This window comes from Spea bombifrons, chromosome 1 (genome assembly GCF_027358695.1).
Source record: "Spea bombifrons isolate aSpeBom1 chromosome 1, aSpeBom1.2.pri, whole genome shotgun sequence".
Lineage (NCBI taxonomy): Eukaryota > Metazoa > Chordata > Amphibia > Anura > Pelobatidae > Spea > Spea bombifrons.
In genome coordinates this window covers 12,825,855-12,851,898 of record NC_071087.1, presented here as the reverse complement: position 1 = coordinate 12,851,898, position 26,044 = coordinate 12,825,855, and the positions used below count along the sequence as shown (strand labels likewise).

General features: G+C 36.8%; 1 protein-coding gene across 1 annotated transcript; it reads left to right on the top strand.

Moving 5' to 3' along the window:
- Positions 1–887: 887 nt before the first annotated feature.
- CPZ (carboxypeptidase Z) lies at positions 888–24,453 on the top strand. Its single transcript, XM_053458238.1, has 11 exons — positions 888–1,055; positions 7,428–7,457; positions 8,983–9,357; positions 9,816–10,031; positions 11,193–11,389; positions 11,915–12,076; positions 14,992–15,150; positions 16,762–16,897; positions 17,189–17,328; positions 22,586–22,685; positions 24,037–24,453. The coding sequence occupies exons 1-11, from the start codon at positions 965–967 to the stop codon at positions 24,396–24,398; spliced, it is 1,968 nt and encodes a 655-aa protein (XP_053314213.1). The 5' UTR covers positions 888–964; the 3' UTR covers positions 24,399–24,453.
- The last annotated feature ends 1,591 nt before the right edge of the window (positions 24,454–26,044 follow it).

The following is a 26,044-nucleotide window of genomic DNA, read 5'->3' as shown; positions in this document are numbered from 1 at the left end:
CTTGATATATTAACAGAAGGACACTGAAAACATGTATGTAAGCCAATGAAGAATTATTATCACACAATAAAAATCATTTTAGATCCATATTCCTGTTGTAAGGGGTGTTGGATGGAGCTAAAACTAAGGGATATTTCTGATTTCAGGTAGAAACGTAAACTTTAAAGGAAGATAAGGACCAATTTGTTCTGCTGTAAAGACCTTAACCAGTCTTTGGTATTGTCTCAGATTCCAGATACTATGCCTATACCATGCATATTTAAATTCCCTCATGTTATTAGTCTCTACTTCTTACGTTGGGAGGCTATTCCACTTATCTACCACCCTCTCAGAGAAGTTCTATGACACTTTTAAACAACTTTTAGAAAGATGAATCGAAGAAGCAATGAGCAACACACTGGTACAGTTTAGGTTAAAAAAAAACCCCGAACTTTCAGCAAAATAACCTTACTTAATTTATTATATGAGTAATGAGAATCAAGGTATTGAAAAACAGTAGCAAACCCTAGCATTCTGCGGCGCTGAATGGGTTAACCCTGAATGCATTAAAAGGAATTTTTAAGCATTTTTGCGGTACTGCGGTTACTTCTCAAAAACATAAACGTTCTGTTCTTGTGCAACCTTTAGGATGGGAACATTCACAAGCCATATGCATTTACTCAAGATTACAAATCCAGAAAAGTTAACTCTGGTCTGTCCATAGGACCAAAATCACATTAAACAGCCCTCCAGAAGAGGAGGAACTCACAGTAATCCAGACATGTAAAGAATCTGGATGCTTCCCATAAATTGTTTTTTTTTTAACTTTTTTCCCCAGCTAGTAACTTGTAACATGACCCTCTGGATGTATTCATTGCAACACGTGAGCAGTGACTTGATAGAGCGCAGGCATTCGGTGCATGTGAGCAGTTCTCTGCTGACCTGCCACATCAGTCTGCGCTGCCTGCAAACAAAGAGAGCCAGCATGCAGCTGCCCCTGCCCTGGTGCCTTATCACCCTCACTGTGGGATTGGTGTCTTGCTCCCCCACTTGCCTCCCTGGAGACAGAGCCCTGGGTAAGAACTCAAGATTTAATGCCCCAGTCCAGGCATAATCTCTAGGACAATACTTCTTTAACCCCATGTGTGCCAGGAACCTGTGCAGCTCAAGAAGACTGCACATTGCTGACATTCAGAAGGTGTCTCTGGAGTACTAGATATATATTTTTTAGTGTCAAACATTACTGTCCAATGTCCATTAATAGTAAATTGTTTATGTCTCTGGCACTAACTTGTTGTCAATAGACATGTATATATATATATATATATATATATATATATATATATATATATATATATATATACATATTCTACATTCTAAATTTATTATATATTATACACATACATTTTTTAAATCCATTATGCATACTATAGTACAAGTTTTAATCTCATCTACTATACACACAAACATATATGTGTTCAAACAAAGTATACTGGCAATCTGGATTAAATGTGGTTTACTTGTGGCATATAAATATTTGATACAAAAATCATAGTTTCTTTCCAGACCCATTCTGGGTTCTTTTTTTATTACATGTTAGCATAATATAGTTTAGGTTTGGAGAATTGATTCTTTTAGCTGTGTTCATTTTTTCTGTGCAGTGGATGTGTAAGATATAATATGCTTATATAATGATATACTGTAGAACGGAGACAATTTTCACCATGCCAGGCTGACAGTCTGGTCTTTCTAGGGACAACCTGGCAAGAGCTGCTGTTGGAGGACATCATCCTTTCCTTTTAGTCTGGCCAGAGATTATTGTGTGTTCTCCAGCATGCATCAGATCTTGGCTTAACCATGGTTGCAAAAAATCACATTACCTGGTACCTTTTTGTTTTAGAAAATAGGCCTGATCTAGAATATTGGAATGCATCATGTGGGATACAATGATATCTTTTAATGACACAACAGATACATTACACATTTTTGTGGCCTGATGATAGCAATCATTTATCAAACATAGTACTCTGTCATTCTGTCCTTTCCTTTTCTATTCTAATTTTTGATTTTTATTTGATTTTATGTATATAAAAACATATTAACACTGGCATCAAGTCAAGGTCTTTTTTGAGGCCCTACATTCATACAGTTAGTGCTTTCTTCTGTTCAAATGTAACAATAAGAATAAGTATTTTTTAAAGGAATGTATACAGCAATATAAGTTATGAGTATCATGCTTGGATAGATCTTCCTACAAAGAAGACCTCTGTGGGGTCCATAAGTAGTTGCTTAACTTGTGTATTTGGCAATTTCTCCTCTAAACCGTACAATTTATGAAATTCCCCTTATGGTCTGAATGAGTGAAATATTCTTACAGATGGTTGGTAACCTTTTATGTTTAGAGAAATAATAGTGGGTGCATGGGATAGTCGTCTAGCAGAACTTCTTCTGCCTGTTCTTTTACATAGACCAGGGATGTCCACACTATTCTAATATTAAGGACCTTAATCCTCCCAGATAGGTAGGAATTGTCCACAGTATGTCACCAGCTGATTTGGATAAACTCTTTTCTACTTATATTCATATTTAGCAGGGGTGCCAATAATAAGCCAGTAACCAACCCAACAAGCTGTGCAACTGATTGTATGTACTTTTGCAACATATACCACAATCACAGCTCTCACATTGGCCCTTATGACTCACTCTCGTTGACCGCTGGGGTATGACATCATATTCTGGCATTCTGCTTCATCATGTTGCGCAGTTGTATGGTTGGTACATGTCCCTGTCCCCATTTGCCTCTTACCATGCCTCTCACCTATCCATTTCACAGGTTATGCATTCCACATATGGCAGGACAGCACTTTATGGATATGAATGTGACTTGGAAAAATGGCATAATGTGGTCACCACATGCAAGGATGGTGGCACACGTGCAAGTTTTCTGCTTTTCCCATATTGTTCTTGTGGAATTTCTATCAATTTCCCCAGTTGTACATAAAAGCTGAATATCTCAGGACAATACAAGCTAAATTTGCAGCAATACAAATGTGAACATCTACTATGACAGCCCCATTGTACATTGCCACACACCACCCCAATCCAAAACACTATTTATATAATGCACAGGTATCAGATCCAGGCCAATGAAGTAGTTTAAACCTCACAAGCTTAAAATACTACCTTTAGAACCCTCACGTTCTAAGATTTTTTGTGGGCATGTTTCTGGTTTAAAGAAACAGTAAACAAAACACAAAGGATTGAGAGCATGCTGGGTGGCTGTGCAATGCACAAGCACTCAACAGGTTAAGTGCCCATTCCTCCTCCTAAGGCAGAAAAGGGGAATTTCTGTGAAACAGCAATTTAAGTTCCTCAGAGCAGGTGGTAATTGATTATTGAAGGATTAGGCATGTTAATTAAATCTCCAGTTAAATACCTAGTAGCTGTTTAGACATGCTGTATGTTCCACTATCTGGAATGTGCGGCTCAGGTTTACTGATAAACCTTTACCCTCAATTACAATCAAGACCTGGAGCACAGTATGTCTACCCTTTAGATGGAAACAGTGTCTCTAATTTAACACTTTCTTTGTATCCTCCGGGTACAAAAACATTCTCGGGTGATCCTGTTAAACCAACAAATAAATTGCTTTTCACAACACTAAGAAGAACTGCTGGAGTAACTAATGCAAGAACAAGGTTTTTTTTCTTTGTTTTGGTTTTCCGCTTTTGTTTTGCTTTACCGCTCTGTTATTCCTGTTAGGGAGGCATATGTCTAATTTTCGTCCAGGATCATGGAAAACGTTGTGTCATGATGTCATAGCCTGGTGGTTCTGGAATCTCTTCTTAGGTCAGCAAAAGTAGAAGATATGAGACCAATTTATCTCTTCTAGGACCAGCCAAGTCCCCAAAATAGGTCCAGATACTTAATTGTATTATTTATGTGGCTATTACCAGTGACAAATAGGCAAAGAACCAGTTCAGCCCTGAATTCTTCTTCATGCTGGACCTTCTGAGAGGTCTCTGCTCCACGAAGGACAGGGATGCCAAGCAGCTGAAATGTGCCATATTTTAAAAATGTACCAAGCCAAGCGACCCAGCCAACAGAACGATGGGTGTTCTAATGAGATTTGCAATGTAATAATATCAACAACACATATAAATGACAGGGAAAGAGAAAAAACCCAAAGTGAATCTACCTTTAACATCGTACAGTAAGTGCTAAACAAACGCTGGGATTGCACTATGGTGTCTCATCTCCCAGGCATTTTAATTAATTTAATAATAATCATTAGCAATGGTTTATTTAACAAAGCAATGTCAGAGCACATTATATACTCACCATAACGAGGAAATAACTCAACTTTTACTTTAAAACTTTTTGTTTTGCTGAGTAAACACTCAATTTGTCCCAACCTGATGTTTTTGGCTTTGTTTTGTTTACTATGTTTACTTACTAAACTGGGCAAAATCAAAGCAGGACACGTGCAGAACATCTGTGTATGCTATTGCACAAAGATCGGGCTGCAACAGCTGTTGGCAATTTAGTCCTTCAGCTTAGTTGTAGATGGCTAAACGCAACAGTGGACTGAACCCAGCCGTAAATTCGCTAGCTCCAAGTTCTCCTTCTGAGACATTTCATGAAGAGCACCTCAGGGCCATTGCTGCCAAGAAGTTCTGTTGAGTTTAGGTAGACCAGAAGAACTGCTGCTGAGTTCACTTTAGTAAATAAAAATATCGGTTCAGTAAACTGGCCCCAATAAGATGAACTTGTTATTGGCAGAATTAGAAAATAGCTTCTAAAACCAGTCCTTGAGAAAAAAACAACAAAAAAACAATCTGTATCTTTGCTAGAATACCGTTTTAGGTAATTAATAAAGGCATGACAGTTGAAGATGGGTCTCAGAACACCTGCGTAAATATAGCATTGTGGATATGATCCTGGAAAGTCCAGATCCAGAAATAGTTCTTTAATCATTTCAAATTGTTCAGTCTTGTCATTTGATAGCAGGGAAAATCTTTTATAGGCCCAAAGGCTTTGTTGATATTAGAAAAATATCTTGCCTATTTATTTATTTATTTTTAAATACTAAAATATATAAAGGAATCATGGTTGTTTTAATGTTACATGGCCATGAGCAAGCCCGTGTTTTTCTACGGGCCCAAACTATTGTTTTTCCTTTCTGCCCAGCCCTATCAGCTTACTACCACTCTCCAAAACATTACTTATTTCCCCCATACCTCAATCACCACTGAGTTGGATCCAAGGATTCCGTAGCCCCAGTAAAGTACTTAGAATGTAAAGTACTTAGGTGGCTACATTGCATACTCAATAGGAATATCTATAGGAGCTGCTAATTCCATAAATAGCATATCATTATTCCACAAGGCCAGTATTCTGCATTGCAGCCGCTGTACACCACCTGCATGGACATTTGTGCCTAAAGCTCCGTGTGTCTTTGGTGAATATATTTTTTTAGGATTTGTAATGGCTTAAATGACTAAATAAAAAGACGATGTTCTAGTTCGTTGAGCTCCAGATCTCACGCTGTTTCGTTCTGGAGAAACACAGATGTTCAATACGATTTGGTGACCTAACTTTCACTTTATGGTTTTTCAAGAAATGACAGGAACTAATTTATTAAGCGTGTTGGAAAGTCACCTTAGCTCATAGTATATTACTGAGGAACATCGGTTCTCTCTCAATCCCTCAATGGGGGGCAGTTTAAAGTCCATGACAGCCCTATTAAAGAATAACGTGAGTACTTTAATATGCATTCTTACAAAATGGAAAAAAAGACCTACCTGAGGGAGAAGCTCCAAACCTGCAGGTTCCCTTCTCTTCTGTTGGACGACAATTCAGTAGGAATTGAATCAGTAGGAGTGCTTCCCCCAAATATCCATGGGTTCTGAATAGACCTTCGCCCATAATGTTACCAGAGAAAGTGTTGCAGCTGACTGGAGGTAAGTATATCGCAAGTAAGACTTGCTCGGCATTAACATCTCTCCTGCACGGGAGTTGGAAAAAGCTCCAAAGGCATTTGGAAGGAATTCTGCATTTTTAAGGAGGGAGACCACAAAAATGTAAAATGGACCCTGCAGCTATGGCTCCATAGTCTGCTGAAATAAAGTGGACATTGAATGTAGGAAATAGCGAAGGCAGGAAAACTGACAGCTCTGAATGTAAGAACACTCCCTGTGTTTGAGGGAGATGAAAGGACTCTCCATTGCTAGAACCTGTCAGATGCTAGGACTGCTGGATCCTTGGAAATTCAGTTAGGCCTGAAGCGAAATGAATAATGGATACACATAACGTTTATACGCCATTGAATATATTTTTCAATAGGTAGAACGGATATGCCAGTTGGTGACCTGTTAGCTTCTAATTCAGTGTAGCTGGAAAAGGTAATGGTTGTGCTTATTTATCCCTTCATGGCAATGGTATTTCACACCCTAAAAGAAAGAGCGTTTTAAGGTTTTAACCATATGTATGTTTAACCCTTTTTATTTGTGGGTTTTTTTTAATGTCAAGAAGGGCTTTTGTTGTGAATTATATTCTTACAGTAAAAGTAACACTTCATAACACTAAAATATAAAAAAACTTTAAATAGCCAACAATGATTTCATCTTTGTTAGAACTCCTTCCACAGGGAAACTGTGACATTCTACATTATCCTGAATTCTTAAGCAATGCTCAAAGAAATGAGAAGCATTACTAGGTCACGGGCACATATGGGAACAAAAGGGAATTTCATCATAAAAAGCATAAAATGGCCAAAAAGTTCTGGACTTTAGGGTAAGAAAAAGCCTTGGTACTGAATGGGGGGCCTCAGGGCAAACATTGCAAGAGTTCCCAGGCGTGATCATGAGTAATGACTGAAAAAAATAACTTCAACCTGAAAAGGGATCATGAACATAAGACAAGAAGTAGATGTTTTCCCAGTGCTGGATTCAGATTTTGGTTTTATCTCAAATGTGATATGAACTAAACTAAAAATATATAATCAACTTTTTGCGGTATTACTGCAGGCAAAAATAGGAGCCTTTACCGAAAGTTCTGTCTTTAACACCTCATTTTTTCTTAACTTTTTTTTTAATATGCAGACATAGAAATACAGAATATGTTAACAGATCATCATTATGTTGTTTTTATAGATGTTTCAGAACCTTAGAAATTCAGTAATAGTTTGTGCCAGGAACCACTGGAATGTAAATGCAGCCATTATTTGTTTAGAGGAAAGCTCTGAAAATATAATACATACTTTTTTTTAGATTATTTAGCCTGCCTTTTTGGAGAAATATTTATCTTGGCCATAGCATGGTGTTCTCTCTATATTTTACTGGCTTATACTTATATTGTAAACAATATATTCAAAATAGTGTGATAATCAAAATGTGAAAAAATGTGCTATTGGGATACTTATGCCATTGTCTGCTGTGTTTTTACAGGGCGTTGCACATCTCCAACAGAAGAGAAAGGTAACGCTATTAGTTATATTTTTTATTGATCTAAATGCAAAATATTGTGTATATTTTATCCATTCTTATATTGTGTAACATGTTTCCCTAATGACCTTGACCCCAGCCATACTTTTACCATAGCTAATCAAATTGTTTGAATCCATCTTCTGTCCCCAGCTGTGCGTACTTACACCCCATTCACCCGTAAGTGATAGGATCCGTCTTATATAGACACCACCATCATGAGCTACTCTACAGTTTTTGCCATCCGAGAGACCCACCAAGGCCAAGTCAGAAATACACCTATACATTTACTCCATGATGGATACCACATTGACTATGGCTGGCACTATATTATTTGCTATGGTCCGTAACAGAGCCTTGCTACCTCCTGAATGTCCATCTTTAGGCCCACAAATCCATCTGTCCCTCTGTCCTTTCCTAAGGTTCCTCTTTGCAGGAGCACAGAATGTTGGGAATGATGGGTGTGAGTAAATCACAGGGTTCTACTGGCCTAAAAGTAACATCCATATGTACAAAAACAAGAATATTATAAAGAGCTACCCCTTTCTCTGTGTGAATGGCTGAGCTGGTCCAATACGTGTTTTTTTTTCATGACACATAGGTGCTATTTTAATGTATTTGTATATTCTCAGTTATCTCATATTAATTAGTATAAAATCTAGAATAGCTTTAGTGTTTGATTAGGTTTCACAGCTATTAACAAACGCAGCGTACTCTCGGGTCTGGCTGCTTTTGGCAATATACTAAGTTCCGTATTGTTCACAGGGTCCATTTTTAGCAATCTCCTTCTCTCTCCTTCTCTCTCCTTCTCTCTCCTTAGCTACTGACAAAACCTAATAAATGTTTCCATGGTAACGCTCCTGGTTTCTCTCTTTCTCCACGAGTTAGTACTTCAATGGAACTGACAGACTTTTGGTCCTTTTTTTAACTGAACAGTAAATGTATATGTTATCGGAAATAGGGTCTCTTTTTCATATAAAATAATATATATACTGTATATAGACAGTATCTCACAAAAGTGAGTACACCCCTCACATGTTTGTAAGTATTTTATTATATCTTTTCATGTGACGACACTGAAGAAATGACACTCTGCTACAATGTAAAGTAGTGAGTGTACAGCCTGTATAACAGAGTAACTTTACTGTCCCCTCAAATATAACTCAACACACAGCCATTCATGTCTAAACCATGGCAACAAAACTGAGTACTTTTATATAAATGAGTATAAATAAATATAATGTAATTATATGGGACTAGGTCAGGCCTTCTTGCAGAAGAAGCCTACAGGGGTTGTAAAGTGAAGGCTTTAAAATGCGAAGTTTACCAACCAGACTGATTTGATAATTTACACATTGTACAGGTAAACAAATCACTGTTAAGTTTACTTTGTAAACAACAGCATTTATCCTAGAATGAAATCTGCATTTTCGATCTAATTGGAAAAAAGTTTGAAAAAAGAAAATTCATGGTTAAAATAAACATCATTGTCCTACTTGTTTCTGTATTTCTTTTTAAGGCTCGTGTGTGGATAATTCCTTGGGATACTGTGATGATCTACCCTACACAAAAACAATGTTCCCAAACTTATTAGATCACCGATCAAGAGGAGAGATAGAATTCAGCGCCGAGTACATTCTGCTGAGTGTTATCGATAACCTCCTCCAAGGAGAATGTAATCCTGACATAAGATTTGTGGGCTGCGCAGTGCTTGCACCGCGTTGCGAGAAGAACAAAATTGTAAAGCCGTGCAGAAAGGTCTGTGAAAATCTAAGAAAAAATTGCCGTCCGGCCTTCGATGCCATAGACATGGCGTGGCCCTACTTTTTGGACTGTGATCGCTTCTTTGCTGGAGAAGAGGAAGGCTGCCATGACCCCCTGGAGAAACTAAGAGGTACAAAATAGACGGATCAGTTTCCTCAAACATCAATTGTCTATATTAGGAATATTCTCCTAGAATGTTTGGAGATAAGAATAAGGAAAAGTTATGAAATGCAGCCTATAGTTAGTTTTACTAGTAGTTTTATTGATAGCTATATCTTAATTCAGTTCATCTACCCAGAGCTCTCCTTCGCTTGGAGCAGTAGCTTTGGGGTTGTGACTGTCCCCAGACCGCTTTTAATAGGTGGGAATATTTATTAATAAATCACATATTGAATTTGTATATCTCAAGGGTACCTTGAGTATGATCGCTAAGGGTTGGCCTTTAATCAACTAATTATATTACTACATTTTCATGTATAAAAACGAATGCCCAGACTACACTATCATTATGCACGTGTACCATCATCCTCTCACCGGTGGGGTGATTTTCTTTGTAACTGATTCAAAGTATCCTGTTTTGTTTCACAGCAAACATAGACGTAGCGTCTGAGGAAGTCCTTCCCCAAATGCCAAGTACCTTCATCCATTTTAGCCATCACAGTTATACGCAGATGATCGGTGTTATGAAGAAAACGGCTGCCAGATGCTCTCATATCTCCAAAACATACAGCATTGGACGTAGTTTTGAAGGAAAGGAGCTTATGGTGATTGAGTTTTCGACTAATCCTGGTCAACATGACCTATGTGAGTATTACTTTTCTTTTGTTCACATTAAAAATTGTATAGAATCTTATTCATCCAAGATAAAAACATATTTGATCTATGCATCCTTGAAGTCAAACGATTTGCATGAATACCTTCATATGGAATGTAAATGTGATCTATCCTAATTTTTATTACATAATAAATATCTAAACAATGAGTGAATATGGAGGAAGGAAGAGATGAAAAAGTGCTGTTATTAGTATAACTTCTATTCTGTCAATTTAGACATTTTAAAAATGCATATAAACAAAGAAGCCTCTAAAATCGGTACAAAACTATTTTTAGGAGAACTGGTTAAGATGTATCAAATGACAACACCTAATGGTGCATGAGGAATGTCAACTGGTTTGTGTTGGCTTTACCAAACAGCCTTTACCAAAACAACCAGACAAACCATACCGCCCTGGGGCAGCTTGCTGTGCCAACATGTCCAGGTCTGAATACAGAGGACACAAAGGCAAAGGGGGGAGAGACATTTTGGCCATCTCAGTTCTGGCTCGCCCCCTTGGTGAATAAGGCCAACTCAGGCATTTTTCTCGAGTCTGGTTGAGATCCATGCCAGCCTGACCAGCTATCTTAAGCACATGTTAAATGACATCATTGTAAGGAACATTCTGGGAAGTAAGGGGGTTACGAACTTTAGGGTTCAGAACTTTATTTTGAAAAATACGACATATCGCAATGCAAGGCAAAACGGATACTGCATTAACACCATAACATTGTGATGTACATCATAAACCGATAAGAATAACTCACATATCCGCAGTAAGTGAGCACATAACACTACACGTATCACTTGACAGGGTATAATATATATAGTATTGACAATAGGACTGAAAAGGAAAGCTATTTCTTAATGTCTCAGCAGGGTAAGGCAGTGCCTGCAGATGATAACGCTTGTTTTAACATTGCTTGGAAGCCATTGAACCAGCTTTTTGGCTTTTTCTGCCACCACTGCTCCAGGAAGCCTTTGATTTCATTTTTAATCAACTGTGTGGACGCACATGGAAGCCTATAATTAAAATCGTGCCCTTCCAAAAGCATGATTACGCTTCAAGTTCCCGATTAACTCCAATTCCCATCACCCGTGTGTAAGTAGCTGTTTTATTTTTTTTAATCTTCTGCTGCGATTTTTAACAGTGAAGCCAGAATTCCGATACATCGGCAACATGCACGGTAATGAAGTAGTTGGGAGAGAACTGCTGATTTACCTTACACAATATTTGTGTTCAGAATATCTTCTGGGAAATCAGAGGATCCAGGAACTGATTAATTCCACACGAATTCACCTTTTGCCTTCAATGAATCCAGATGGTTATGATCTTGCTGCTGAAGAGGTACAAATTATAATTTTTTTTAAAGTTTTAAAGATACTTAGTCATACTTTGAAACTTTGTCCCAATCTTATTCAGTTCCTCTAACTGTGATGGCACAAATGGTTGGGATTTGGGTGGGACAGAGATAGGATGAATGGACCGAGTTGGAGACAGATTGCAATAGGGCTTAAGTGGGAGTAAGTGGCTAGGGGACAAGGCTTTGGTATTCTATGCTCGTGGAAGAGACCTAAGAGATCTCAACACAAATTCAGATGAATGTTGATCCAGAGGAAATAAAGCAACATCTCCCATAGAGGGACAGCTTTGTGCTAGGGGGCATGGTTAGAGCTTTGTGGCTAGGCTAGGGTACTGTCTAAAATCCCCGGCCAAGTGGGGGCTGTGACAAAGGTGAGCCTCCAATGCTGAGTGCTTTAGTAATTCGATACATACCATAATCAGTTTTAGCCTTCCAAAATGAACCCCCCCATAAATATTAACGAAATGTTTTAACACCTGAATTAAGCATTATTGTTTGTTTATTTCTAGGGGGCTGGTTACAATGGGTGGACAAATGGACGACTAAACGCACAGAATATTGATCTTAATCGTAATTTCCCTGATTTAACATCAGAAGTCCATAAAATTTTCAAGATGAAAGGAGCGCGGCTTGATCATATGCCCATTCCAGAATTATACTGGGATGGTAAGGTATGAACCTTTTTTTGTATTTCTTCTTTCATTATCTGCAAGAGTGAGTTAGGAACGAAACCTTGTTATAATAACATAATTATTAGAAAAATGGAACAGCTTCACTTCCAAAGTGGTAGAGGCTTATAAATTGAGGGAATTTAAACATACATGGGATAGGCATAAAACTATCTTGAATTTAAAACCAGATTAAGAACTGATTTAGATCGGAGTCTCTACATCGGAAAAAATGGGCAGACTAGATGACCTGAGTGGTTCTTATCTACCATCAAATTCTTTGTTTATTGTCTATTTTTAATATAAAATGATGCTAACCTCTTACTTCCTGAAACACACATATCTGAGATGAGTTGCACAAACAACCTTGTGTGGTCTAAGATGGGTACTTTCTGATATCAGCTCCCAGTGATTTCAGTACAGTTGTAACTGTGTTCTACAAGAATGAAAAAATATAAAGACAGGGTACTTAGCTTTTTAACCCTCTATTCATTCCTCGGAACACATATGTGGTAGCTTCCCCAAGGACTCTTCCTTCAAAAAGCCCCTTATAACAGGTATATGGATAAAACAGAACAAATTCTGGGGATACAGCTTTAAAAATACTCTGTAAAGAGAATAAAAACCACAAATGGTGCAATAACGTTTAAAAGGTTTAAAACAGCCCCCACTAGTTGTGCCACACTCACAAGATTGTAGTAGGAACTGCGCCTTAAAGATAGCCTGTATCTTAGGAATCCTGAAGATTTACTGGAACTTTTTAAAACCACCTCAAAGTTTTAAAAACCGGTCATCTGCTGGATACAAACGGATGATAGGCAGGCAGGGTATCTTCCAAAAGTTCTTTATTTAAAATAGCCCATTAAAAATGCTTAATGTTTTAAGAAACTAAGTCCAACGCGTTTCGTCATATGTTGACTTCATCAGGGACTAGTTATAATACATCAAGAAGCATAAGCTAACAAAATATAAACTAAAAACCCTTGCCCGCGCACTCCTTAAATCATCCAATCTGTTCTTCTATTGGTTTAAAGTCTTCACGCCTCCTTTGTTTCAATTAGATGAACACAAATTTTCTTGTTTCCAGGTAGTAACCCTTTGCGTTCCAAAATATGTTCCAAAGTAGTAGTAGTAGTAGTAGTTTTATTCTCTTTACAGAGTATTTTTAAAGCTGTATCCCCAGAATTTGTTCTGTTTTACCCAGTGATTTCAGTGCTGGTTCTGACCAGTAGATGCAGGAGGAGAAATGGGACAGAAGTTGACTTTTCCAGCACTGGAGTCCATACAAAATAGACTTAATTTTTCAGACTACATTGCCACAGGTGTTGGAATATTTTGGCGCAACACAATTTATCATAGAGGCACCTAGAAATCAATCTTCTTTTACATTTCCTTGATCTCATTAGGTTCTGTCTAAAGTTTTTTTATTTTTATTTTTTTTCAGATTGCTGTGTAATACGTTTGTAATGAGCTTTGGCAGCCAGCCAGGTGGATCTAACATGGCTTAGATAGTGATCTGCTTGTTTGGGCATTTTCCTTCCTGCTTTGTTCACATTGACACAGCAGGAAAGACCCCTCATTGTACGTAGCCTTGTTGGGGTCTCTGATAGTGCCCTGCAGGTTATCAGAATCTTAGGACTCCAGAGCCCTGCTTCACCATGTGGCCCGCAATAAGGATGATCAGAGATGAGCAGATGATGATACCCACAAAGTGCTATAATCGTCCTCTGTCATCTAATATTTTTTAAATCGTTACACTGATTTGTGTTTTTGGAGATTAAAGTCCTGTTAAATAAAATAACAAGATAAAACATAAGGCATACAGTATAAAGTAAAATAAAATACAATTGCAAACAGATATATAAGCCCAAACATGTATTAGTGGGAAGAGTTAGAAGCATAGAAAGTAAAAGACAAACCAAAAAAGAACCTCTCTTACTATAAAAAGAGGTGTCTCATGGGACGATTTTAGAATAAAAGACCCACCTGAATACATATATTTAGTTTGACCACAATTCAGATTTCGTATAAATAAATATAATATTTGCAGTTAATCTCATGTCACTGGAGATGATGAGATGTACGACATAACCAAAATATCAGCAAGATAAGTTGTTGACATTATTAGTGCTTTTTTTTTTTTTTTTTTTTTTTAAAGAAAATCTAATTTTGTCCATCAAAGTTAACATGAAATGGATCTTAAATATAGTGCAGACTGTGCTAATGTTGTAAATTACTATTGTAGCTAGAAATGGCTGATTTGTAATGGAATATCTTCATAGGTGTACAGAGGTCCTTTATAATTTTGTGTTCGCCGATCCAAATTTACAGTTAAAATGCTAATTGACCACTGGAAAACCCTTTTGCAATTATCACAGCAAAAAAATGATCTTGTTTTTCCTGAAAACAGCTAAATGACCCTGAACTTTTGAACAGTAGTGTGTGTCACACGTATTTAAAACATTAACGTTGTATTCTATAACATCTCCACTAGATGTCACTCAAGTCCCATTAAAAAATATATCATTTTGCCCACAAGATGTCACTCTTTCGCTTAACTTAGACTGGTTAGTTTATGAGAATAGAAAATACAGTGTCTCTGATATGTTGTAATCCTATTTTTGGAATCTTTACAGCCTCTGTTACATAACTGTCCTTCCCACATGCTTTTGTTTCTTAATATATGCTCATATTGGATACATAGACTAGACATAGTAAATTAGACATACTGTTACCTAATTATAAGCAAAATAGTTTTATTGGTTAGAAAATATAAAGGACAAGTGATAGGTAGTTGTACTAAAGGAATCTAGTCTAGATTTTGTTCTTAATCATGTTTCATCTTGAGTGAATTCATGAAAACGTATTATAATGAATTATAATACATCTGCTGATACATGGCTTCTGTTCCATTGCAGGTAGCCCCGGAGACAAAAGCCATCATGAAATGGATGAGGGCCATACCATTTGTTTTGTCAGGAAGTCTTCATGGAGGTGACTTAGTTATTAGCTATCCATATGATTTCTCCAAACACCCACTGGAAGAGAAAATGTATTCTCCTACACCAGATGATAAGGTAAACAAAATATATTGCTAAATATTTATATTCACAATTCTAGAATGTATTAATTAAATGGAACATTTTCATAGGCGTACAAAGGGCCTTTACCACTCCCATCACTCCTGTGCTCCAATGGCCCTTTATCACTCCCATCACTCCTGTGTTAAAATAGCACTTTTTCACTCCCATCACTCCTGTGTTCCAACGGCCCTTTATCACTCCCATCACTCTTGTGTTCCAATGGCACTTTTTCACTCCCATCACTCCTGTGTTCCAATGGCTCTTTATCACTCCCATCACTCCTGTGTTCCAATGGCACTTTTTCACTCCCATCACTCCTGTGTTCCAACGGCCCTTTATCACTCCCATCACTCCTGTGTTCCAATGGCACTTTTTCACTCCCATCACTCCTGTGTTCCAATGGCTCTTTATCACTCCCATCACTCCTGTGTTCCAATGGCACTTTTTCACTCCCATCACTCCTGTGTTCCAACGGCCCTTTATCACTCCCATCACTCCTGTGTTCCAATGGCACTTTTTCACTCCCATCACTCCTGTGTTCCAATGGCTCTTTATCACTCCCATCACTCCTGTGTTCCAATGGCACGTTGTGTTCACTAATCTAAGTTCACATTTTAAAGGCTAATTGATCATTAGAAAACAATTTTGCAATAATGTTACAGTTAGAAATTTCCTTGCTTTCCATGAAAATAGATCACGTCCTGAAACGTTTAAAACATTTACCCCATAGTGAATATACCCAATTGTTTTTGAGTGCTACAACTTATTTTCCCAAAAAGTACTTTTTGGAGGTACTTCTCAATGTTCTTGCCTATTAGACAAGTTAATGAACCGGAACAGAACACACATACAGATTGTATGATCTTAAAGAACTACATAACTTAAAGAAAAAAAAATATTTAATACATCTGTATTCGTTTTCATTAATGATAATAAAAACATTATGATGCGTTAAAGTAAAAATGTAATTTCTAATTGTGGCATTTCTTTTAGAAGAGCTTTTATTAATTTATAATCTAGTGCTTCAATGTAGTTCAGGTGCATGCTTTACTCCTCAGTAGTCCTTATTGCCTTTGTATGCGATACAATAAGATATAAGGGCTCAATGAAGCACTTGATCTGTCTAGTTCTTTAAGAATCACCACTGTGCTATTTTAACCGTATCAAATATATGTTAAGGTAGACTACCTAGATCCTGTTTGGAATTTTAATCACTAATATGAGTTTGTTAATTAGCGAATACACCAAGACAACAGGTTAAAAGGTAAGGATGGGAGTAATTGGTCATGGTGACCTCCTTTATTCAATAAGTTTGTAGGATAGATCATGTTTAAACTCACTGATATCACCATGCATTTTGATGGATCAAACCCAGTAAGTGTCTCCAGCAAGAAGGGCTTGGTTGGCCCTGTTTAATGGACATTGAACTAATTAAGACAAGACCAATGGCCAAATAAGAGTTTATGTTTTTATAGTAAGACAAAATTGTGCAAAATATATAGGAAAAATCATTTTTCTCTACCACCGGATTCTATGTCGCTATGTTTATATCTACATTATTAACAGCGGAATGTGTTAAAGGCGGTTTATTTTTTTATTTTTCAGGTATTTCAGATGCTGGCTAAAACCTACGTTGCGTCACACCCGATTATGTCATCCAAGGCAACTGAGAGATGCGGTGGGAATTTCATTAGCAAAGGCGGTATTATAAACGGCGCAGAGTGGTACAGCTTTAGCGGGGGTATGATCCTTAATATTACATTTATTAAAATCCTGTAAACCCTACTGCATGTGAAAACCAACATGGCTCAGTCAGATTCCTTTAATTTAGTAAGTATCTATTTTTAATAATAATTAATAATTAATCGCCTTATCAAAAGACTGTTCTTTACCCAAGGAAATGCTTTTCGATTCTTAGCTATACTCTTCAGTCCCTGTTTTTTTTGAAATAAGTTTTATTTTCTCGTGTGTTCTGTTAAGTACGAGCGTTCCATATGTTACCGTAATCCATCTCTGTAAACCCTCTCTGCAGGAATGTCAGATTTCAGTTATCTCCACACCAATTGTTTTGAACTCACATTGGAACTTGGATGTGAGAAGTTTCCAACTGAGGATGAGCTCTATACGGCGTGGCAAGACAACAAAGAGTCTCTGCTGAGCCTAATTGAAATGGTACGGTGCACGGTTAGAAACGTAACATCACAACGTGATATCTCAGTGCCCTGTTAAGCCTCGCTCTTGGTGAATAAGCACACAACATGTGTCCTCAACCTTTTTCTTATCAAACTCAGAGGAAGCCCATATTTGACTTGATCATTGCTTGCGCGTTTCATTGATATTTGACTGATGTGGCAGTATCCAAGGGTGCTCGGTAAGAACATCCATCGCACACATAAAAAAGAATAGGCATTTAACGAAAACGAATTCCAGATATAACCTGGGTCTCTATTCTCTCCTCCGCTTGGATACTACCAACCGTACATTTCAGCACACCTCTAAGTATAGTCTTTCATGTCTGTCCAGCTTTCTCCAGTTATCCACCATCAAAAACACAGCACAGCAATATTTTAGCTCATGAAAAAAAGTGGACAGCGCTCTGATTTTAAAGAAATTAAAAATGCAACATAAAATTTGGGATTAATATAAAAAAAAAATTCTTGTACCAGAAAAATAATATAATAACCATAAATAAATAGGCCATAAAATAACCATAAAAGTGCATACAGATATATTAGCAGTAAATTATAGCAGGAAACTGCCCAATCGTGTAGCAATAGATTAACATTAAAAAAAAAAAATCGGGGGAGAAGATTTCACCAGAAGCTTTGCTATTTTTGCGGGAGTTTATGGGCGGTTACCTTCAGGGAAAATGGCTGAGCTTCAGGCCACACAATCTGCCCAGAAGCTCTGCCAGGAGAACATGTCTGCGAAGACGAAGATGTCTGTAGACGAAGACAAAGGACGGAAGACAGAAGAGAGAGTTACAAGACGATGAAGAAGACGTTAGAAAATAAGCGTAGCTGCGAGATGCGGAAGCGGCCGGCGGAGAAGGTAGGGAGACATTCAGAGTGAAAGAGAATGAATGAGAATGCGAGTGAGAGAAAATGTGAATGAGAGTGGAGAGAGTGAATGAGTCCATGAAATTCAAAATTTAGACCCTTTTGCTTTGGTTCAGTTCCTTCCTTGGGGGTTTTGTCTAATTTTCAGAGATTTGTACAAATTGATGTAATTTGAAATTTGAAATTGTGAATCCAATTGAACAAGTCTAGTTTCAATTGCATTTATTCACTTTATTATTATATGATGCTGTACCTTGGAATTTAATATTTCTGTTTATTTTTACATATGATTGACATTGACATGAAGAGGTAACTGTTTGGAAACCAATGTTTGATTATTTTATTTTTTTATACAAGTTTACATTTTTAATAAGCTCAATTTCTAATGTTTTAATTAGTTTTATCTTTAATTTGGTATCTTGAGCCCAAACTACACTAAGCCTTCTACAGTCACACTGATTATTTTGCCTTGATAGGAAATGTTCATAGCCCTAGAGGGGAGATAAATATATTATCAGCGATATTTGCCTATACCAGGCTGAGGAGTGAACTGCTGTTCAACAATACCGTGGGACTGGTTATATTTGTGAATTATTTTGATGAAAATTGTCCTTTAAACATTAAAAGAGCAGGAGGGTGTGCATTGCTTTTGTAAGATGGCCTCAAATTGCAATACAAGTTCGCTATCGTTACCAAATTATGTATCAGCCTTCTGATTCTCCTTAAAATGCATTTAGCTTTCAGAAAGTTAATAAGTAAAACTATTCCCTGTATTACATAATACATGATAAAGGGATTGTTGAATGAACACTACTTGATAGCTTGGATATAAACATCTCACTGAGGTTTCTTTGCTAGCAGAAATGTCCTTGGGTTGGTTTATGTCGTAGGGCTCTGTGTTCTGATTTCTCCTCCTGCTTCCACATTGTCTAGACATGGTTTGAGGTTTTCTGATTATGACTGACCATTGTCCCAGACCCACCAACCATATTTAATTTACTACTGGTAATCTGCTACTAAGGATGTTATATGTCTGATAAATCTCGTTATAGGGTGTTAAAGGTTAAGTGATGTTTCTTATTGTTGGCACTGATATGCTTTAATAGCAGTCCCGGGGTACCTTTTTTGTTCTACAAAAACTGGGAAGTACATGGCATGTAGATCATTAGTACTCAAGAGCAACTCATTCTATTAGCATGATTTTCAACATACAAAATATGGACTTCTTATGACAGGAGGAGGTCTTGCAGTTCTTAACCCTTTGTGTGATATATAAGTAATTATTATATTTATATTTATTATATTTATAGAAATAGTGCCAGCAGATTTCATAGCACTTTTACAAAAGGAGACAGTGAAAATATTTAACAAAATTTAAATAAATACGAATTTAATTGTATTTCTTTGTATTTTCATAACAGATGGTCTATTTCCCTGTGCGCTAAATATTTATTTAACAAAACTCAGTTTAAGATGGATTAATTAATAATAAGATTAACTCATGTTAAAACGTACTGGTACCAAAGGAGAAGAGGGCCCTGCTCTTGCAAGTTTAAAGCATGGAGCCATTTCTAATACCATGCGATTATAAGGCCAATTTTCAGTTTATATATGCCCAAGAAATATAGGTTTTGTGAGAATAAAAGGAGACCGACTTGCAACATTGTACTTTAATTGTAGTTTATTTTCAGATTGCAACACACTGTACAAAATGTGAAATGATAAACTAACACTTTCTTCATGTTTATTTAGAATTGCTATGTTTGAGAATTTGTAATCTCCTCCTCATACTATAATGGAAATTATAGTAAAATAAAATAATTTCTCATGGCTAATAAAACTTTCATCGCCCTCTTTGTCCCCTCCTTCTCTGCACTACATTCACTGTATAACTCAACTAACCAAGTCGTGGAAACACAGCACTGCAGGTATAGATCGAGTGAATAAAACATAGCAGGTATAGATCAAATAAATAACAGATGGAGACATAGCATTGCTGTGAAGATTGCCTATTAGTAGTAATGGTAATTTGTAAGTACTTGAATATGCATATGTTTACTGTAAGAAAAGAAAAAGAAATAAAATCAGTTACCTTCAGGACAAACTGAAGCTTGTCCCGTTTAATTTGCTGTGTGTGCCCATGTGTTTGTGGGGGGCAAGTAGGCTCTAGAACTAACTGGTGGTGAAGGGCTCGTACCATCACAATGGCAGGCAGAAGATGTGTTCAGCCAAAGAGCTGTGCGTGTGTGTGTGTGTGAGTGAGTCCATTCATGCATTCAGAAGGGAGTAAGAATGTTAACAGGAGTTTATCTTACTAATTGTATTACAGACCACTCCACCACAGAGTGCAAACTCACAATAAATATAAAAACATATTCACAATACCCATATCCTACTTGGAAATTATTCAGCAACTTAAACAATGGCATCAACCAACATGACATTTTATTGCATGTCCATACTCCATAAGTATAGTAATGACCTGATTTAAAACACAGTTCTTTCAAAACAATACTGTGAATAAGTCAAATAATATCAGAATAATGATTTCATTCAATGTTCAAGTAGCTGGAATTTCACAAGAAAATTAACACCTGGGTACCACATTTTCTGTGCTGTCTACGTACTGGTATGTCCTGATGCATAAGACACCAGATGGTTCAAAACCCTCCTTGAATGTCCCACGTTCCCTCATGTCTAGTGAGGAAAGTAGGAATTTTGTGCTAAGGAGATAGTTATTTTCTTCATGGTCTGTAGAACTTGCATTTGGAGATGGGTCCATATGCGAGGACATAGCAAACACCGCCACTGACAATGGTATGACCCAAGCAGGAGGAAGGCTACATGGATTACTTCATAATGAAACAAAGTAACCCAATTGGTTCATAGCGGCCTGGGTTCCCTAAGTTCAGGGACCTGGACACGATTGCACCCCCCTCATGGTTGTAGCTACACCACTTCTTTTAAGTATGTGACACAATGGCCTTCTGGTTTCTCTTATGAAATCCATTTATATCTGTTGAATGGATCAACATGTCCCAAAATATTGTATATGGCACAGAATTCTGAATGCTAGAAGTCCAGCTACTTTTAAGTCTCTAGACTGAAGTTTATTTTTTATGTTTTCACTTTTCTTTAACTAACAGTGACTATATTGATGTTTCTGGCCGATTCACTTGAGTATATTATAGGCTTTCTTTTAAGAACATTAATGTTTCTTGTGGTGAGCTTTATGAGAACGTAAAGTACTACAGTTCAGACCACCAGGCCCATTTCATTTTACAGCTCTCTGGTGAAAATCATTTTCAGCGAGCCCAACAAGGCAGCATAAAATCCATACACATTACACATTAAGCTTTCAAGATTAAAGATTTCAAAAACGGAGACGCTGTAAAAGTCTGGCCTTTTTTAAGTTACCGAGCAAACACAGAACACTGATAAAACGCACAGATACAGCTTAGTGAATTACTCCAGATAATGCGAAAATTTGCCAAGGCCAATTGAGACTTTTTATATGTTGAGGTAGACCAGATGCTTTTATTGGGAAAAGAAATAATGTTTTGTCCTATTATCCTGAACTCAGATGGAACCGTTTAATGTAATTATCTCGTATCTCCATAATATGTTATTTAGAAAAGTATTGTAGTTAAATAAAGTGTTTGCGATGGCAATTTACAAATTGATAAAAAGGATTATATGCAGCATGTTGATGGCAATTACGCTTGTATTAGCCAGCCTTACTTTGCAAATTGAATTCATTTCCATTTTATCTTTAAAAAAATAAGCCCTGTATATAGCATTTCAATTTTCAAGTTTATTCTATTTTTTTCCATTTTGCACTCTTCTTATTTATCGCTGATTTTACTGCCACATGATATGAAGGTGGTTGCGGAGGAGGCTGATGGGGTGCTACCTAGGGCAGCTCCCAAGGCAAATACACCACTGTGCATGCTTTCCAAATTTTCCATTTTATAACCCATAATGCCTGTGTATGCGAAGCACTGTGACACACTACTTATTTCACTGAGTGAAGGCTATCAATGCCTGTAAGATACCCCAGGGCATTACTATCCCTTTTAATGAATAGAAAGGGGTTAAAATTAATTGTCTTTAGAAGTACAATGTAATATATGCAATACCATACCATATCCTCTATTATGGATTACAAAAATATAATGACTACTTTACTTCAAAATGCAACATATGTGTTTTAATGTATGGATAAATAAAGTATGACTGCTTATAACTGGTGTATTTTCATATTATAAGTGTGCCTTATTTCTTTTTTTTTTAATATAAAAATTATTTTTGTTCATGATTTGTATATATTTTAATTCTTAAATGAGTTTATTAATGTTATACGCTATTAGGTCCACAGAGGAATCAAAGGAGTAGTAAAGGATGAGCATGGAAACCCAATTAAAAAAGCTCGCATCTCTGTGAGAGGAGTTCGCCACGATGTACTGACAGGTAAATAATAATAGCTCTATAATTAACAATAAACAGCAGGTTAAATACTGTTTTCTTGAATAATATAATAAAATGTATATAGCTGTACTGGCCTAAGAAAAGATGGCCAATGTAGAAAAAAAAGTTACATATGATTTCATGGCTTTGTATCTTTTTTTCTTGCTTTGGTCCAATAAGAGGTATTGATTAAGGACTCCATGTTCTCTTGAGTAATACAAAAATACTTGCTATAATATGAATATAGTGTGTTTATAACATTTATATTTGTATGTATACATTTCATTTCATAGGGAACACATGAAACCACTATTAACATCTTGCGGAACTACAGTTTAAAAAAGGAACGACTGGATATTGTAAAAGTTTCTGTAATTATGGTACCTATTAGAAAACTTACAAAACATAACACGTTTTTTCTTATGCACCTATTTAACAGAATTCCTGGAATTGCCAGGACCAAATCAGAATGGCACTAAATAATTTTCCTCAAGCATTCTGGTTCACAAGCACCTTTAAAGAAAACAAAACTTATAACACATGTAGATTTGCCCGTTCAGAAGTGTGCTTCTCTGTGTGTTTGTCAACATTGAACTAGTGCTCCTTTCCATAGCACGATGATGTCTAGATTTAGGACAAAAATGTGGAAATTAATGCTATAGTTTTTGTCCAATCTAGAAGGTCTCATATATATATATGTATATACAGTATATTTGCAGCCTTTTCAATTTGAAGTAGCAGCTGATCCTCCCCTTCATCGCTAATGTTGGGTGGCTTGTAGCATACACCTACAAGTAATGTGTGACTCTTTCTACTATCTAGGTTAATCTCCACAGTGTCTTCATGATCAAATCATACTACCCATTTTTGGTTCATCAGTTGTCAAATACCTCATGACTGTAGGTTTTGTAGTAGTAGCTCCATATTGTCTATGCTAACCCCAACACTGCTCTGACCCCCTTTTCCCATAGCTAGACCCCCTTCCCAGTCAACTCTAGCTAGCACTTCATCTAAAACCCTCTTTCTTACATCATCCTCTTAGCCACGCATTGATCTTCCTTAAGCTCCCTGATGTAGTGCTTGGTACCGGAAATATTCCAGAAAATATACCCTCGGAGGTCCTTTGCTAAGTTTCTGACCTAGTGACCTAAAATCGTTTTTAAGGACTCGCCACCGCCTTTAACGAAGATTTTCTCTCGTCCAATGTTGCATTTATTCATTATTTGGACAAAACTGTAAAATTCGGCATGAAAATGTATTTGTGTAAACTATTGAATACCAGATTTTTCTTGATTTTCTGCTTTTCAAAGTGTATGATTCTTTTACTATAACCATCTCTATTTCTGTTTTGTAGCTGAAGATGGAGATTACTGGCGACTTTTGATTCCAGGGGTATATATTGTAAGCGCTGAAGCATTTGGCTACTCCAAGGTTACCAAAAGAATTACCTTACCAGCTAAAATGACAAAACCGGGCCGAGTGGACTTTGTGCTACAGCGTGTCGAAATAAATAATCGCAAGTATTCTAAAGTTATCCCAGAGGACATTTATGATCGTTTTGACCCACTGGACCATTATGACCCTCATGCTCACCAGGGCCAAGGAGAACCAAGTGAAGGAGGTGAATTTTCACCAGAAAGACAAATGCCTTGGTGGTGGTCTTACTTCAGCATGCTAGGCCAGAACAGACCATTATGGCTGCTTAAAAATAATTAAATATAAAAGCTACTAAGCAATATGTGCTTGCAAATTAAAGACTCAAATCCACTAACACCCTTGTCATTTTGTTTTCACAATATAAATAGAAAAAAAAATGTTTGGTATATAAACCATTTCTTATACGCTGAAATGTCATAGAACAGAAAAACTGCAAATGTTAATTGCTCATTTGTGAACTGTGATGTAATTAGATCAAGTGTCAACTAAAATATTATCAATGGAATCTTTGGAATGTGCAACAACAGCAAAAGCAGCTTTTTAATGCACATCGTGGTGAACGTCCTATTGATCATAACCATATCTCGGAACCTCCCCATATCTTGGAACCTCCCCGGGTGAGCCATCCAGAGCTCTCGCTCATCTGGGGCAGGGACTTCACATTGGGGTGGGTTATCCGTGTATGGAGGTGGGGCTAACCCTAGATAAATTATCTTGAAGTAGGAGGAGAAGTGGGCAGGGAGTAGGCGGGGCCAAATACCTCTTCTCTGCCCAGAGGAAAGAGGAAGGTCACCAGGAGACCCGAGGAAGCAGGAAGTCAAACCCAGGTAAGCTCATAACTTTGTCACAAACTGACATTTAGTGTTCACTAATTACCCATTCACGCTTGGGGAAAATACAACCAGATAAGACACTCCAGTAATTGTATTTTGAAGCAAAAGTATTTCTTTTTTGTTATGCTGTACTGCCCATGTGACATTATGGCCTAGAAAACACTGCAATTAAAAAAAATATTTTGAAATATTTCCACCACCTTCCATCTTTACATGTTATAAGTGATAATAATAGAGGTTGTAATGTTCTTAATGGTATGCACAAAATAGAGACCACCACAGGTATACTTCCATAACTCCCTAGTGGCAGAAAGCAATGATTGCAACAAAACAAGACATTACAATCATTACATATCTCTGTTCAAATATATACAAGTAAAAACATCCAAGCAAGAAAAGGGAATGCATTATTTGGGCGGTAGAAAAAAAGTGTCACAATTGTCCTAGGATTAATATTTTAATCAACATCCATAAATACTACCCTGTAAATTATATTCACTCTTGACAACATGTAACAGTCTCTATTGCCTGCCACTCTTAAAATTAATATGGAGCCCATTACAGGTACAAGTGACTTTTCAGTCCTCCTCAATTATTTATATATCGTGGATAACGTCCCCTAGTGGCAGAAGTAAGGATTGCAACAAAAGTGGGTATTGAAATGATGACAGGTTTTGTATGTGAACAACCTAAGTTAAGTGGTCACCAGGAATGTTCTATTGATTTCTATATTTACCATATTACTTTATACTTTGCTCGAGAACACCACATTTTCCATACACAATGTAAGGATTCCATGTTCCATTTTCAGCATTTCTTTTTTTAAAACTTGTATGTAGACATAGTATGTTATGAGAATGTTTATGACTGTTACACTCTGCAACCACACTCTATTCCGGCACAGAGCTGTTTTTAATCACTATTTATTGTGCTGTAATATCAGATAAGTAATTTGAATCCTATAAATATACCAATTTACTAAGAAAGTCTAGCTTTGTTCTTTTGAATACTTTGTAAAGTACAGAGATATCATGATGATTTGTGGACGTATTGATAAAAAAAAACTAAATTAGTTTAAATATTAAATTCCTT